This window comes from Musa acuminata, chromosome BXJ3-11 (assembly GCF_036884655.1).
Source record: "Musa acuminata AAA Group cultivar baxijiao chromosome BXJ3-11, Cavendish_Baxijiao_AAA, whole genome shotgun sequence".
In the NCBI taxonomy this organism is placed as follows: Eukaryota; Viridiplantae; Streptophyta; class Magnoliopsida; order Zingiberales; family Musaceae; genus Musa; species Musa acuminata.
In genome coordinates, this window is record NC_088359.1 from 30,846,735 (window position 1) to 30,864,252 (window position 17,518).

The following is a 17,518-nucleotide window of genomic DNA, read 5'->3' on the forward strand; positions in this document are numbered from 1 at the left end:
GGTTCAGACCAGAATCGTGCCTTCTTGAACCATTCGGTCTTTCATAGAATCGTGCAACGATCATTGTCTTTCTTCAATAACAAGTCAAGGTTGAGATTCCGTGAGTGTTCTCATTTATAATCAGCTAGCTTTTGAAGGCCTTTAGCCTCGGTGTTCTTGTGCATCTGAATTTTCCGGTTTCTACATTATTTTGCTAAATCGAAATTGCCGGTACCTTACTGAAAATTGGGGGTTATTTTCCCAGCTGGAAATTAATTATGAGATTTTAAATTGAAGATCAGTTCTTTTGCTCATGATGTTAAGTGTTCATGCAGCCAGTGCAAAGTGACTAGAAATCCAACTTGTCATGATGCTTTTGGTTGTCGATTAACTTAATCTGCATTTACTTAATCCAACTTGCAAGCATAATGTTCTGATTTTATAGATTTCGTTACCATGGTTTTACAGGTGAGTGCTGTACGCAATTTTCATACGGATTTAATTTGGCCAAGACAAACCACGGCCATAGGTCGCCCAGAATTTTGATGAAGTTCTTGCTGGTGAGTGCTTTACTTTACTTCACACCACATTGTGACGACGCTGTTTAAATAAGGAACAATCCGTCTCCGTCGTAGGGTGGCCAAAGAGTCTTGATGAGCGCGACCAATGCGAGCGAAACTAAGAGACACCCGAAAGTTTTTAAAATTTCAAATACACCCCGATTAAAGTAAATATTTTTCTTTAAATAGTATTTTCTCACTCTTCGTAATGGCTACTTAACAAAAAAAAATTTCTTTATTTCTTTTCTTCCTCTTGTTAATCTTTTGTATTTTCCGTACAATCAAAACTTCAGTTAAAACTTGCTTCGTCGACCGAAAATGACACTTCGAAATGAGCACGATAAGGGAAAAAAAAAAAGGAGCATGATAAGTAACCAATTGAAATAACAAATTCAAAAATTGGAGCATCAGCAAGCGGAAGATGCCGCTCCTCGAGCTTTATACCTGAACATGAGCACGGAGCGGGGTAAAATAATAAATTCAAAAAATTGGAGAATCAGGATAATAGCAAGTGGAAGATGTCCCGCTCCTCGAACTTTTCGAATCTGCCATACATGAGCTCTATGCATTTATTTTGAAAATCGATTACTTGAAGAATAAAAAAGTCCCTCTCTTGCATCTTCTCTTCCTCCTCTTGTAGGCGTCAGTTCTCTCTCTCTCTCTCTCGAACTTATGTGGCCGCCGTGGGTGAAGATTAGTCGATACCCCGCCACCGCTGGCGCCACCCTCCGCTCTCCCACCACCTCCCACCTCGGGGACCTCCAAGCCATCGTCCATGACGACGCCGACGAACACCCCTCCTCCCACGTCTTCCGCCGCGTCATCCACCGAGCCCGCCCTGCGTCCTCCGCCCTTCGTGCTCTCCGCTCCTCTGCCTCGTATACCGACCGATGCGGCACCGTCGTCCTCTACTTCACCTCCCTCCACGTCGTCCGCCGCACCTTCGAGGATTGCCGCGCCGTCCGCTCCATCCTTCGCGGCCTCCGCGTCGTCATCGACGAACGCGACCTCTCCGTGGATTCGCGCTCCCTCGCCGAGCTCCAGGCCGCCCTTGGCCGCCACCGGCCCACCCTCCCGCAGGTCTTCCTCGCTGGCAGCTGCCTTGGCGGCGCCGACGAGATCTGCCGCCTCCACGAGTCTGGCGAGCTCAAGGCTCTCATCGACGGGACAAACCCCTCCGCCGCATTCCCCTGTGGTGTCTTTATGATGATTGACGCAATTGAGGAGAAAATATGACATCATGACTTGTAGCGCTGCCCCGTGGTATCTTTCTTCTGCATCTTACATGAACCATTGTTTCTTGTATGCGTCTGTTATATATATATTTTAAAGTCATTTAATTGTGCTGCAAACGTTGTGGGGTTCTTGTCGAAGACAGTTTTGCTGCAAACTTTGGCAAAGCGTATTTAATTGGAAATATAGTTGCCGGAGAAGCCACAAATTTGGTGCCTTTGACTTCTAGGTCGTCTTCATTGACTGGTTCTACTATTTTGATGCAAGGCTTCTGAATAGACACCACTTTCCAACTACTAGTATATATTTGGGGCGCTAATTGAATGCTTGGCGATTAGGCCTCTGTGAAAATTTCACCAAGATTTTCAGAAGATCAGTCATCCATCTCTCTCTCTCTCTCATACACACAAACACAATGTGCAAGAGACTGTGTGTGCACGCGTGTCATGATCTACTGTACTGAAGTCGGTTGTTGATAGTAACACCTAAGACATGTGCCTCTAGCGCCAGCCACAGGGCTTTGGTGACAGTGGCACATCTTATACGAACCTGTTTCTTTCTTTCCCCTGTTTTCACTTTAATTTATTTGGTGATGATGGTGGATGCCACAATACATCTCCAAGTCCACTGCCTTGTCCCGGAAGAGAGGACACCGGCATTCTGTGTTGGCCGATACACCATCATCACATTATGCTGCGTTTTACTTAGTCCCCTATGTTTAGAGGCGAGATCTGTTTGGTGCTATACACTTATTGTTTCCTAAGTTAATCCCTGATGAACTCTGTTAGAGCGATGCTTATCTATATGCGTCACCCTCTCTAAACTTTTACCATATTAATGTTAGGGCAACAGCCTATAGATTCATCTATGGAACAAATGATCAAACAATTCTTGGACTTCAAAAAAAAAAAAAATCAAACTAATGATAGATAGATTATTTGGCCAAATTTATCTTAATTTTGTAAACCAAATTGGTAATAAAATGATGACAAATCATCAGTGTGTTTCTTTTTAATTCATCTCGTTGCATCTTTAAAAGGCTCAGAACAAGTTTATTCTTCTTTCTAGTCGGAACATCTTGTGAAGACTGACTATAAATTGCTTTGCAATAATCCACAGTACCGTAACTAATAAAGAATAATGAGGTTTATTACTTCTATGCCCTTACCACTAGATCATGTCTATGAAGCACAATTCCCTCGTATCCTCTCGCCCACTTCTGCCCTGACTCCAAATTGATCCATGTCTTTCTCATGATGCGGACTTACCTAATATTAACTCCTATCCTAATACTCGACCCAACACAAATATCACACTACACATTGTATGATCATGTGGACAATAGATGAAAATAAGGGAATTGCAAAAGTAGCTACTATGTCGGCTACATTCATGAATTTTGTGGCTCTATATTATGTAGCAAGAATTCAAGAATTGCAGATATAATGAGAGAAGCTAAAATTTGACTATTATCTTGAAAGGGCAAAAGGAAGAAAGTATCAGAGATAGATTGTGCCGACGGATCAAGGAAAAGGCACGACGAGATGCATAAAATTGAATTCCTAACTATGGCAAAACACCGATCAGCATCAGGCAGAAGAAAAACTAAGTTATAGAAGAGAATAGACTTACCTGAAATCCCCATCAAGCTTCAGCTGCTGAAATAGAATACGCCAAATGAGACATCGCTCGCCTCAACCCGATCCCGTTCTTCTCCAACTTCCTTGAGATAATCACGGAACTGATTACGCCATAAATCTGAATTCGACCTCAGATTTCATCAGCAATAACTAACCATACGAAGCAACAAGTATAAAGGAAAAGAGAAAGATGGGGACAGAAACCCTAAACAGATAACATCAAAGCTTGGAACTCGCTCGTTTGTCCAAGGATTAACCGGACACGGATGCATCGTGAGACGCTGGAGGGCGCGGAAGCATTACTGAGTAGGGATCATGGGTGCTTCTCTTCCATGATTCGAGGGGGGAGCCGATTCCCTCATCGGCTGAATGCCACTGCAGCAGCGATCGGACGGGATCAATCAGGAGCAAGGCAGATGGAGCGTAAGATATTGTTTAGGATCTCATCTTTCTTTTCCGTCGGGAAGAGGGGATTTCTTACCGAATCAAATGGCGGAGAGGATTGCCGCCATGGCGGTTCTTGATCGCCTCTTTTTCTTTTAGAGAGAGAGAGCGCGCGCGCGGATCAAATAGCGGAGAGGATCCCCGCCATGGCGCTTCTGGATCGCCTCTTTTTCCGGCAGGAGAGAGAGAGCGCGCGCGGATCAAATAGCGGAGAGGATCCCCGCCATGTCGCTTCTGGATCGCCTCTTTTTCCAGCAGGAGAGAGAGAGAGAGAGAGAGAGAGATACCGAATCAAATGGCGGAGAGGATCGCCACCATGACGCTTCTTGATCGCATCTTTTCCGGGCAGGAGAGAGAGAGAGCGAGCGAATCAAATGGCGGAGAGGATCGCCGCCATGGCCGCTTCTTGATCGCCTCTTTTTCTTGCAGTAGAGGGTGAGAGAGGCCTCACATGTTGAGAGGTCTTTCAGTGTGAGTGTGTATATATATATATATATATATATAGAGAGAGAGAGAGAGAGCTTTAGTTTGGGTTTGATGTTGGGCTTAGCGTTTTAAAGGGATAGACCCAATCGCACCACTACGCTGGCAAATTGAGGCATACCACTCATACACGTTGAGTTGGACGCATAAGACCCATTGATATTGATCTAACCTCATCATAGAAGGGCAACCTTTCACACGATTCACTTCTCCTGCCCGCCAAGTGTTAAAGGCTCCTGTGCCCTGCACCGGTGTCCTACAGGACATAAGATGTACGGAGCCGGATTGGCGAGTCGACACGTGCCACCCACACAGTCACCGTACATAGCCCCCGAACTATTTATCTTGGCAATAAATTGTGAAACAAAAGCGAAACATAATCAGGAAAGGACCCCTTCTTTTCCAAATTTCCCAAGCACATGTACCAAAACTTGCTGTGCTTCGTCTTGTGAACCCTTTACACCAGCAAATGCTTAAATCTCCCACACCTACACCCACCATCATTGCAATTGGGCTGGCCCACTGGGCTTCAACTAAACAATCACCTGTAGAATACTAAATTTATGTGCCATTTCCAAGACATTCATAACTTTACTATGGTCATTCATGTACCATGTAATTTCGCTTTCGATGTGTGTATATTTCAATAATTTATTTATGCGCGTGATCATCACGTCGCGCAACCCAACACCATTAGCGACATCTTGTCTACTTCTCATTGTGCTGGCAAACAGGGGGGTTAAAGCAAGATAGCGTGCGTGAAGCAAATCGATACACAACAAGCAAGCTTCCAAATCCCTCCTGTCGCACCCTCAGCAATTAGCTGGAAGGACCGAGAAGCATCCTGACTTCTTGCCTCTCAATTAATTGCTGACCGCCACAGCCCTTTAATTGGAAGTTTTATTTCGTATCAGCCTATACCAAAACTGGGGATTAGAAACCTTCATGCAGAACGGCTCTGCCATCCCTGGCCAGCTCTTCGTTCTTTGCGTAGAAACACCGCCATCTCCACCAACAACAGTGAATGAGATGAGCCAAAACTACCCTTTTCTTTAATGTGAGACGAAGGGCAAGCTGGAAAGCGAGGTGAATGGGATGGCATGGCATGGGCCGAAACCCTCTTGCACCACTCGACGCTTCATCCTTCGGAAGCCACTCGCCGAGCCATCCCCACCCTCATAAAAGCCCAAACTCGAATCCATATCCACCACCACCACCAACACCGGTGAGGATGGCAGCACAGGACGCTCAGCCCTTCCGTTGGCACTACGACGCGCTCGACGACAAGAACTTCCACGTCCGTGGCCGGGGTCTCCTCTTCCTTCTCATCTCCTTTACCATTCTCCTCTTCTTCACCCTCATCTGCCTCTACGTGAGGTGGGCGTGCCGCCACCGTCCGCAATGGGGGGCCGAAACCGCCCCGGTGAGCATGTCGTCGGCCGCGACATCGCATCGCACAGCAGGCCTCGATCCGCGGATCATCGACAGCTTCCCGGTGCACCTGCACCGGGACTTGGAGGCCGGCGAGGAGGCGCAGTGCTCGATATGCCTGAGTAGCCTGACGGAGGGGGATAAGGTCAAAGTGCTGCCCAGCTGCGGCCACACGTTCCATGTGGAGTGCGTGGACGAGTGGTTAAAGGCTCACACGAGCTGCCCGCTGTGCCGGGCTTCGCTCGCCGACTCGTCCGTGGCCGCGGAGCCGGCGGGGGCTGCGGTTTGAGGGTGAGAGAAGATGGAGCAGGATGCATGAAGGACAGAAGCTGCAGAGAGATGGCGAAGTGAAGAGACATGGCCTTGTTCTGGAACGCGGAAGATGGTGGGCATGCAAGAGAGAGCCGTGGGGGAGGGTGGGGAGGGGGAAGCTTGCTGTTCGCTAGCTGCCGTCGAGAGTAGCTCTTTCTGTGGGTCCAGAACACTCTGGTGTTGTACGCATTCACATGAGATGGATACTTTTTATCTTTTCATGTCTCCTTACGTAAATAGAACTGAAATGATATGGGTTTTGTTGTCAGTGTGGGTTGTATCCGAAAGGAATTTATGAGTTGCGTGCGGTGAGATCGATGCAATTGACAGATATTTGGGACGAATATTCTTCACTGGATGCCTGATGCGCGGCCATGCTTTGGTTCATAGATATGGTTGTGTGACAGCCTTTATTCCTACGATTCACAGGTTTATGCTGTATCAGCATATCTGACAGTGAGAAGGTTGAGGTGACAACAACGTAAGTTATTCCTATAGTTCACCCCTGTAAGCTATAAAGCAGATCAAAACGCTAATTGAAGCAAAAAAAATTCACGAATTAAGTTAGAAATCGTATCAAAAAGCATAATTGAAAGAAAACGACAACCAAATGTGGCTGCTGGGATGCTAATTGAAGCAAAACCAGTTCACGATTTAAGCTATAAAGCATATCAAAAATCATAATTAAAAGAAAACGATAAATCTTTGTGGCTGCTGGGATTCGAGCCCAGGTCTCCACGGCCACAACGTGGAATTCTAACCACTTAACTACAGCCACATGTCATTGCTAATCTACGCATAAGAATTCAATTATATTAGAAATGTAGGTTACTCCCAGAGAACAACAATAGACATCCACAGCAATTGTGCTACAATAGACGAGTATTTTACCTTACTTGGCAACCTTCATCGTATGCTATTCCCTCAGGAATTGCGTGGGAAATTTTACATTAAAAAATATTGTTATTTAGGGTAATAGTTTTCCAAACAGAAGTAAGCAAGAACCAAAGAGAAGGCTTCTCCTTGTTCAAAATGTTGATCGACAGTTAAGAATCAGATTTCACTTCCAGCCTTGATGGCTCAAAGTGCTAACTTTCAATTCATTTTTAGGCATATAAATTATGTTTATTTTTTCTAGCTAACCAATATGTGACTTATCCCCCACCAGCCTTCAGTCCGATTAAACACTTAATAGCAAGAGACAATAGGCAATTGCTCTATATATGATGGAGGAAGAAGAGACCTTCACCCCCCTTGAAAACTGTCTCGTTCAGGCCCTTCCAGACCAACTACATGCAGTAGACAGTAAGGACGTTTAAGGATCAAGGAACAACTCTTAGATAAATCCTCCACTTGCCTAATCCAAGCTCCAATTTTCCAATCATGAAAAAAATATAATTTGAGATCCAACTTGGCAAGCTCTCCCCAAAAGTTCACATGAACTCTGCAAACTCGATTGAGGTTCAGTTTATATGACTGCTTACATATTTTATGGTAGTAGTATTTTCACAATTATGATCTGCAACAGCAACGAAGTTGGTAGAAGATTTTGGTAGTTTGAACACCAAGTTAGGGATTTTCCTACGGCTGAAGAACTTCGGCAACCACACATATAAGCAAGAAAAGAAAACTTCCCAATGAAAACCAAAACCATAAACCAAATATTAACCTACGGCCAATAGATGTAAATTCGTAGCGAAATGCTTACTTTCCACACGGCCGAAGCGGATGCAGATCATCTCCTACTTCGCGATCGGCAAAATGCATCAGGCATGACTTATCGTCTCCCAAATCCTCCTGGATCAAAATCGTCGGTACATTTGCACGCGGAACGAAGAAAAATTAGAAGCGGGAAGAACAACCAATTTCGTCCTGGAAAGAACGTAGCCTGAATCAAGAAAGGAAAAAGGACCAACCAAGATGGTTAGCGCCGATCTTGAGGGTCTTGGATTGCCGCATCACGAACCCGACTTTGCCACAAATCGTGATCGATCGGGGTTTGAGAGGGGCACGTCCTCATCCTCGTCGCCGGCGGTGACTGCGACTTCCAAAAGGGGGTGACGATGGGGGCGATCTGAGTTCTACCAGACGGACGGTTGGCAACTGGGGTGGAGTGAGAGGTCGTTGGGGTCGGAAGAAGAACGCCACCTTCTCTATACGTACGAATGGAATTCTGTGACCACCGGATTATATATATATATATATATAGAGAGAGAGAGAGAGAGAGAGAGAGAGAGATGTATATACATACATACATATATATATATACATATGTATATATATGTATATATATATATAGAGAGAGAGAGAGAGAGCGAGAGAGATGTGAGGAAAATATACGTACCCTTTTACTCAAACATGACGTAATAATATTCTTAATAATTGAAATAGCTTCTTATCTTGAGAAGCCCCGCTGAAGCAACTGCAACAGAGCCCCAGCCACATATACAACTCGTCTTCACAAGGTAATATGCTTGTGCATAAATGAGTCCACGACCGAAGCAACACAACTTATTTGTTTTGACATCCTCCTCACAGAAGCTTTGCGAAATTTTAGTACAAAAATCCTTTACCTCTCCTCGAATTAGAATAATGTGGATTTCCATTTCCCAAACACACAATTCATTCAAAGGTTGGAAGGCTTGGGGAAGCACTAACAAATTCAATAGGAGTACACCAAAACTCAAGACACTGGTCAGACTAAGCAGCTGCGGTATTCGATGCGGTGTCGATTGGTTCGGTGTCAGCGGAGTCGTCACGGCCATCTCCTTTCTTGCCTACAAGCAGCAAAAAAATGGCATAGATATAAGACTATCAAAGTAAATAGTAAATTTGCTGGCATAAAAAATCATCAGCGAAGGAATTAAAACCACAAATACCTATGTTCTGTAAATAAGCACGAGACACTTGACAACTAATACACTTTCAAAGTAACACCTAGCAGGGCGAACTAGGACAATGGATGCTCACCCTTTTTCTTCTTTCCTCCACCTTTCTTCTTTGTCTTTGTTCCCAACGCCAACCATGCCTTTATTTCAGGATTGTCATCGATAGTCTTGGTAGGCTGCAACTGTTGAAGTGGGTGAGAAGTAACCCTGTCTGACCCATTGGGCATCAACAGTAACGTAAACTTAATGTGCGCAACAAGATCTCCTGTAAACATAAGCCAATAGGTTAACTCACTAGTGAACAATCTACATAACCGATGACATGTCTTTGAAGACCATTAGCATTCGGCCATTCTAAACGACTTCAATGTTTAGTTTCACAGCAGAATTCAACCAAAAAAAGAGAAATTGAAAGAAGTTAGCCAGCAATTTGACATACAACTGCCAGAGCTAATAAATCATACCAGGCTTCTCATGCAACACAGGGTATGGCTGTAAAAGATCATGGTTCACACATTCAACAAGTCCAAGTCGAGCTCGCTTCTCTTCTAAAGCCCTGTGAAAAATAATAAAAGGCACATGGTTCCAAAATAAAAAGCCCAAAAAAGAAAAATAGTACTTGAGTTCTAGAAAAGAACACATGAAGGCAAACCTTGCAGAAAATGGCATAATTGGGAATTTTTGGCTTATTTCACTGAAAATGAACCTCGATGACTTCATTTTTAAGTGATAGCTTTTATCGACAGCTCTTTTGTATATGGTAGTTTGCTTCTCATCCAACAGTTTCGGCTGCAAGTTAATTTGTCATGAATCAGTAGAGAAGAGTGAGGATGGATTACAAGAGAAAATGAAGTAAAAACATATCAAGAGGCATGAATTTCAGTGATGATAATCACATGATAAGTCTTAAGAACACCATTCTCACCTTTCCTTCACCTGTACTAGTCACGATATCAATTGCGTACACTTCATTTTCTTCGAATTCCACTTCATCAACACGAGTTTCAGGGTTCGTTACACTTATTATGACTTTGTTCCCATCAATTACAAACTGTTTTAACTGATGACTAAGCACTCCCTCAACAATTTTGCAATCATAGGCAGCAGCTACCTTCTGAATAGCTTCTGTGACGTCCTTATTCTGCCAAAACAAAGCATGGTACAAGAACTAAAACTCACAAGGAATTCACAACTAGACACATAAGAACACCTGATTGTACTGCTTGTGCTACATTAACATAAAATATAACTGACAATTAGATATCTAGAACCCATTCCTCAACTAGCTGATAGACATACGAGGTTAAGAAGCTAAGCAGTCCAAAGGAGTGAGTGAATGAGAAACTGCATAATTACAAAATCCAAATGAAAATATGAGTCGACGAATTCTGGAAAACATTATTGACTATATGACTAAGAACAAACCACTGAAGCTCCTATAAGTACTTCACAACTAAGAAAGACACCAAAAAAAAAGCTTGTGTGGTGAAACTCATAAACCTACTTATGAAGATCAACAAAGAATGATATTTAATAAACTGGAAATAACTTGCTCAATTGTAAGCAAGTTCTTAAGATCCATCATGTTGATTTGAACATTAATTAAAAATTTTCCAAGCATCTCAACGCTAACTGCACAATACCGGCATAATATTCATCTCAAACTCACACCAACTAACTCGGGTTAATAGGTGCAGACCCATAGCATAACTTACTGTTGGTAGGCAGATTTCTAATCAATATAAGAGACTGCAAATTAATTGTGAAGGCATCACAATCATGATTTAAAAAAAAATAATAATCTTTCTATTAATCTGCACCTATCTGAAGTATTGTAGTGGAACCTTATTCCCAGAAACAAATAAGGGCTTCCACAATTGGGCAACCGGCTTTCTAAACAGCCTTTGCAGTTGTAGGTCTTCTAATTTGTCAGAATCTTCCACAGTGATCCAGATTAGGACAATAGAATAACTAAACAGTTGATTAAAATGTCAGCAAACATCCAACACCATCAAAAATCAGACTGACCAACAGTTAATTTATCGTAGTGGAAAACATTTGCACAATTTATTTATAAAAGTCAACTGAAAGTAGATCCTTTTTCAAACACAAAGGTAGACAATGACAATCTTGTTAACCATGTAAGAAAAAACCAGTCAAAGAACCGTCCACCTCATCATATTAATTTTGGTGAAGACAATGACAAAGTAGATTCTTCTTGGTGAAGCAGTTGGTTTAACGGAACAAGCATCAATATCCAGTATGTTCATAGCATACTAAAATTCAAACATGATGGCCCCACATAGTGAATTCACACAACCATTTAAGAAAGGACCTAAATGGAAAATGAAGAACAGTATACTGAGTTCAGTAAGATAGGAATTTTATTGAAAATATTCCAAATAGGGAAAACTTGAATCGCCATTTACACAGCAAAAAGAATCTGGGAGAACAACTAGTCACAATCTAAAAATCACATGCGCAAAACACCAAATCCTCATAAACTTAAGAAACCAATATATAAGTTTGTTTGTTAGAATTAGTTCCCTTTGAAGATAAATGATGCTGAGGCTCAAAAAGTTATTATTTTGATGACAAAAGTTGCGTTGACAACGAAAAAGACAAATAATTGCATGCACAAAAGTATCTTTGAGTAGAAACCATGAAAGAGAAGGTAAAAGGGAAAATATGCTGAAAAACTTAGCTGTGTAACTATCTGGATAATGATACACGCATGAGAACGACATAGGATTAGTTGGTTTGCCTTTTTTGGGTTAAGCACAAATAGAAATACTGGTCATTTACAACATCATATATGGTATTACAATCTTGCTAGTCGCCAGTCTCATGATCGATTTGGTCAAAAAAACAATTACACCTGAAAGCTTAAAACTCAATGAAGCATAAAATTCTGAACATCCCACAGAAGCAACCTGCATCCAAACACCAACTCAATTTCCAAAACAACCATATTAACAGATATAAATTGTACATCTAATTATTAATTAGACAGTCCACACAACTAACGATAAATGATCTTTTGGGAATTTATTGTTCATGCATCTGACAGATCTGAGCACTTCAAAGCATTCAAATAAATCTAAAACAAAAATATTGGTCCAATGCCTCTCGAACTCATGACTTGCATTTGTTCTTGATATGCCCATATGATGCTCTTTGCTCTATTGCTATCGGTGAATCGAATGATATATTAAATATGACCTTATTCTTGAGCTCATGTCTTACATTATGATCATGATTTGCTCCTATGTTCTCATATATTCCTTTGATAACAATGAATCGAATGACAAGCCAAATATGACTCCATTATTGAACTCATGCCTTACATTATGATCTTGATTCACTCTTATGTTGTTATATGTTCATTTGATATCAATGAATCAAATGAAATGACATATATGCCTCTTGAGCTCTACCTTTTGATCATGATTTGCTTATACATTGCTCTTTGGTCCCGGTTAAGTATGAATCATAAGAAATGCTAAGTATGACTCTTGAATCCATGTTTTGCACCTTGATGCTTATGCCACATGATTAACTTCCTCTATGTCATGGATATGATAGTCACTTGCTGAACTTTGTAACTCACATTGTTGTTATATAAATTTTTCAGGCTAGCTTGTCACTCACACATATTAGTTTTAGACTGGGCAGTGGAATGCTAGAATATTGTGACATTTTTGGTGGTCTAACAAGATGTTATTGTAAAGAACATTTTGCTTGTAATGTAATCTAAAACTATAAGTTGGTGTGTGTTGTTGTAAAGGTTAAAAGATCTCCCATGTTTTGAAAGTTTAGAATGTTAAATGTGAAGGCTTCATATTGGTCTGAACTTGTGGTAAATGATTGATTTTTATGATTACGGTATTTGCATTGGATCTTGTGAGTCTATAAGTGGTTATTAATGATTTTGATTTTACATTGGGTTTTATAGAGTCATCAAGTGATGTGTTATATGTTTATAGACCGCATAGGTTTTATAGTATGTGTGTGAATGAGAATTGAATGCATCTGATGTCCTCAAATTCCATGTTATGGATTTGGGTTTGGATACGCGGGCAATTGAAAAATATTCTTGATTTAAGATAGGTTCACGTCTCTAGGATGTCATCTTAGGGGTGTGACAGGGGTGGTATCAACATTTAACCATTTTATTATTATCCACTAAACACCAAAAAGAAAGCACCAATCCATTGGCACATGTGGGCACGAAATTAAAATTAACATAACTATGATAAAACCGAGTGATAAGATGAACATTTCAGAAGCAAGTAATCAGGAAAAACAATTTTGGTTTTATTATGCTTATAGAATAATACAAATTCCATATACGAAAAAAGGTTAACTTAATACTAATCTCATGCTTAAAAATAGTTACCTTCTTTCCAGGCCTCACGAGCCGCAAGGCAACTTCTGCTGCGGTATTGGCAGCAGCGATCACATCTGCAGCCCTGCCGGTCACAGGTCCTTCCTGGATAACATGAGTGTGTGCGACCACCGCAATAAACCCATCGATATGGCATCCCATGTCACTGCAAAACAGAGAACCATCGGAAGAGAAATTACACATCACCGGTCCCTCAGAACGGATATCACCTAACAATTGATATTAGTCAATACGTACATTTTCACAATGTCATTCGCTTCCAGAACTGCCTCGTCGCTCCCTAGCGGTGAGAAATGGCACACTGTATTATTGACAGAAACGCATGTTGGGAAGCCTACACCCCTTTCAATCTTTCTCTTTACATTTTTGTACATGTTCCCCGTTTGCCTAATTGCACCCATGACAAGCTTCCACTTCCTCAATATTCAATATACCGAAGTAGAAAAGACGATGAGTAACAAGAAATACATACTCTCTGATAAAAGCGTCGCCTTTCTCGCAGAGATCAACGATCTTGGCTTTGGGTTTGCACTCCGATACCACCAGCTGAAGGGCCTCTGCACGGGGCAAACAATTAGCTCTTAGAAGCAACATTTCCCAGCATCATAGACACCGAAAGAAAGAATCTAAAGAACGGGTCGGGAACACTACTATTGACGATCTCAGCGGCGCTCTTGTACTTGGTGACGACATCGGGGGAGGTGAGATCCAACTCCTTCTCCTCCCTTGCTTCGTCGTCCGACATCTCTCGAAACCCTAGACCTTATACTCCAAAGAAGAAGATAAAGAAATTATAGAAACAGACGATCGCTATAAAACAGAAGAACCATTTGAGAGCTCGAAATAGATGTCTACCTGAGGAAAACAGATGCAAAGCACAACGATGCGTGCGCGGGTACAGGGGCTCTTCGAGGGTCACGTCAAATCAACGAGAAGAAGAAAAGATTTAGGGTTTCGGGCGGCCGGCACAAACAGTCGGTGGCGGCTTAGGGCATTAGTTGTAGTCGATCACGAGAATTGCACGTGCTGCAGTGATTCCGTCCGATGATATTGCCATGTTGGTCCTTTTGCATGCAAGTCCTCTTGCAATTAAATTTTCACATGGGGTTCCTATAATAATTAAATATGGATAACAAAACAATAAATTGACTTAAATTGGTTTTTTTTTGTGATTTATCTTTTTTTATTTCGTGGAGAACAATATGTGATTTATCTATAAGAGATTTTTTGGGGCTAGAAAATATCCATGTTTTAGGTATTTTCTAAAGGGTATCCCTCTTTTAATTTTTTTAAATAATATCTCTAATTTAAAACTATCTTTTTGTCAAAATTTTCACTGATTTTATTATTTTTAACTGTTCTGATATTTTTATATAACTCATTTATGGTGTTTTTTTTATGCATCAAAAACACTATAATATTATTTTTAAAAAAAATTAAAATATTTTTTAAATTTACAGAATTTTATTTTTTAAAAAAAATCATCACGTTAAATGGCATCAATTTAAACAACAGTGATGAGTATTTAGTATCAACATTAATTGGCCATTCATACTCTTGTCGACATGGCCAAGAGTACGATCACACTGTTATGGTTTCTATTTATTGGGACCCAACAACTTACGAAAGGTTATGTTTGTAAATCCAAATGAAATGCTGAGTAATCCCATCACAACATCTCTTGTCAAGTTTAAGGGAATTCTTCTTTTCGCGATTCGGATGATTAAGACTTAATAATGAAAATAATAATTTTTATTATTATTATAAATTAAATAATAATAATAATAATTTTAATGGAGTTCTGTTATATATATATATATATATGCTAAAGGTATTGCACTACCCCCTCAAACCTCTTAATGCAGTCAACAGTTGTACTGCGTTATGGTAATGCTCGGTCACTTTGACAAACTCGAGTTTAAATAATCAATTTCATTGACCTCTATTTACGTTTCGTTTGAACTTTGGAACAGTCCATCTCCTAATAAATCTAGTCATACATTTATAGGATCAAGTTCCTCCCGAGACTCATTGTTATTTGCGTTCGAAAGTTTCACCTTTGTAATACCGTGATACTTCCTTATGTTTTTAACTTTTTTTTTAATATAAAATTTGATGCATATGCATGAAAGACCCATCACTACAATATCATGTCTCATCCTTTAACGTTCATAATCGTCGCTCTAACGTGTTTAAATATGCATGAAAGATCCATCACTACAATATCGAGTATTCCACCTTGGACCCGAAATCACCATAATATCTTATTTCTATTTATCAACTACTTTTATTAAAGGTGTTCAAACCATTAATCGATTAATTAGTTTATAATATTAAATATTTTTTTTAAAATAAATTATTAAAAAAATAAATTAAATTGAATCTTAATCCAATCAGATGATACAATAATATTTATGAAATTAAGCCCACGTTATTTATAAAATTAAATATTTTGATCGATTTAATTAATATATTTAAATCGATTAAAGCTTAGGGTATTGTACTCAATCAAATTGATATCTTTTAAATTAAAATCGATTTGATTTTATTCAAACCGATTAGTAAAACGAAAGAAAAGTACTTTTGAATCAAAACCACTTATAGCCATCGAGGTTGAACCATTAATGAACCGATTTGATTCTAGTTCGTTTCAATTCGATTTTTTTATTCAATTTAAACTGATTTTTCGATTCAATTTGAACACTCTTAACTTCCGTAAATCCTATGACTCAAAGAAGTATTTTCTTTTTTATCTTTCGCTAATTAAAATTTAATAAAAATTAAATTAGGGAAATATGAAAAAAGTAAATGTAAAAATATTTTTAAAATAAATAATAAATATTTTATTTATCTTTTCTTTATCTTTTCCTTTCTCAAATCGTAACACGGTAAATTTCGAATTTTCCTTTCCCAAATCCTAACACGAGTTCTTGCTCAGGTTCAAAGATCATGGCCTCAGCGAACCACAACTCCATTTGACTGGCTAATGAACTCGGTTTGACTGCGTCGCCGTAGACAGCCGACATGGACAGCATCCACGTCGGCCGTCCTTTGCACCCGCAGGTGTACCCTGATGAGACGATGCGGTGATCTCAGCGGTGGTCCGTGGGTTTCGCCCGAGAGAGAAATCACCTGGAAAGAGAAGGCTGGCAGAGAGCACAGGCCGAGGATGCGGCTCCGGCGATCACTTCGCCGCAAATGAGCGACGAATCAAAGCAACGTGGAAAGCATGCTGATGCTGATACGCTCGAGAATCGAAGTGGCTCTCGCCGTATCAGTCAAACAGCGGAAAAAAACTGGTCTTCGCTGTTGAATGATCCGCTGGAGGATGTCATCTACCATAACCCCAGAGAGACGCAAGCAACACAGCGCGAATGTGACAACACGACGCACGTCCACCAGCAGCTGATGTCATATTTGCGCCGCAGCTGATGCCAAAAGCTTTTGCGGTGCACGTCTGTCGGCCACTGCTGCCGGTGTCGCTGCATGCGGCCGCAATGGCACGCATCAAGAACACGTTGCGGTGCAGAAAGATGCAACCATGGAACGGCAAGTCGATGCTTGCTGCAGATTAAAATGAATATAAAGGAGCGAAGCTTTGACCGTACTCTCTTCGGGTGTTCCAAATGCAGTGAATCTGCCATGGAAGAGCCAATCCCATCCACAAGGTTGGTCTTTCAACGTCACTACCATGGAGCGGCGGTGCTCGTGGCCCGTACTCCACGTAGAGAAGCAGAAGTAGAGGCTAAGAAAATGCAAATTGCCATCGAATGATGTTACTTTTCGATAAAGAACAATAATTTTTGTTGATCCGTCTTCAACCTCTGCTTCTCGACGGTGAGAAATGCATCGTATGGACGACCGTATCTAAATGAAACACTATAATTCGACCAAGTAGGAAAATAAGAGAGATGAGCAATGGAATCGGACCTATGAATGTTATATGAGTAGTGGAAATGCTGCACGTCCAAGTGAACTCCTGATAAATATGACGAGCCATCGTCGTCTACCTGAAAAATGGATTTAAAGTCAAAGCAAAGATGTACTGACCATAATTGATTTGACATGGAGAAGATAACTAGAACGTGCAAATGCTTTCATTCAACTTTAGAGGCTACGAGATAACTGTTCTTTGTTTTG

The 17,518-nt window shown here is 40.8% G+C and overlaps 2 protein-coding genes and 1 non-coding gene across 8 annotated transcripts; all 3 read right to left on the reverse strand.

Annotated features, from left to right (window-relative positions):
• Window positions 1-889: 889 nt before the first annotated feature.
• LOC103972248 (uncharacterized) lies at window positions 890-8,232 on the reverse strand. Of its 5 annotated transcripts, none has more exons than XR_010502343.1 (4): window positions 7,999-8,232; window positions 7,791-7,879; window positions 3,894-6,498; window positions 890-3,787 (listed from the first exon to the last, which is right to left on the reverse strand). XR_010502343.1 is itself a non-coding variant. In XM_065174738.1 (3 exons), exons 2-3 carry the CDS (start codon window positions 3,415-3,417, stop codon window positions 1,125-1,127), a joined length of 618 nt encoding a protein of 205 aa, XP_065030810.1. In that variant the 5' UTR covers window positions 3,418-3,787; window positions 3,894-6,770; the 3' UTR covers window positions 890-1,124. The 5 variants fall into 5 exon arrangements, 1 of the variants encoding a protein (XP_065030810.1); XR_010502342.1 differs by having other exon boundaries at window positions 3,894-7,677; XR_010502344.1 differs by having other exon boundaries at window positions 890-2,114; window positions 3,405-3,787; window positions 3,894-7,879.
• TRNAH-GUG (transfer RNA histidin (anticodon GUG)) lies at window positions 6,789-6,860 on the reverse strand. Its single transcript has one exon. It is a non-coding gene; the product is annotated as a tRNA-His (tRNA).
• Window positions 8,233-8,539: 307 nt separating the features above from the next.
• Window positions 8,540-14,374, reverse strand: LOC103972250 (ERBB-3 BINDING PROTEIN 1). Of its 2 annotated transcripts, none has more exons than XM_009386519.3 (10): window positions 14,234-14,374; window positions 14,030-14,146; window positions 13,851-13,935; window positions 13,616-13,765; window positions 13,370-13,523; window positions 9,896-10,111; window positions 9,623-9,759; window positions 9,435-9,526; window positions 9,053-9,235; window positions 8,540-8,859 (listed from the first exon to the last, which is right to left on the reverse strand). In XM_009386519.3, the coding sequence occupies exons 2-10, from the start codon at window positions 14,121-14,123 to the stop codon at window positions 8,783-8,785; spliced, it is 1,188 nt and encodes a 395-aa protein (XP_009384794.2). In that variant the 5' UTR covers window positions 14,124-14,146; window positions 14,234-14,374; the 3' UTR covers window positions 8,540-8,782. The 2 variants fall into 2 exon arrangements, with proteins under 2 accessions (XP_009384794.2, XP_009384793.2); XM_009386518.3 differs by having other exon boundaries at window positions 14,030-14,140; window positions 14,234-14,371.
• Between the last annotated feature and the right edge of the window lie 3,144 nt (window positions 14,375-17,518).

What these genes read in the sequence shown, in the direction of transcription:
- LOC103972250 (XM_009386519.3), bottom strand. Translation starts at nt 14,123, where the DNA reads ATGTCGGACGACGAAGCAAGGGAGGAGAAGGAGTTGGATCTCACCTCC. An exon ending in CGCCGCTGAGATCGTCAATA is followed by an intron (nt 13,936 to 14,029) that starts GTAGTGTTCCCG and finishes TGCCCCGTGCAG; the next exon opens with AGGCCCTTCAGCTGGTGGTA. An exon ending in TGGAGGAAAGAAGAAAAAGG is followed by an intron (nt 8,860 to 9,052) that starts GTGAGCATCCAT and finishes TGCTGCTTGTAG; the next exon opens with GCAAGAAAGGAGATGGCCGT.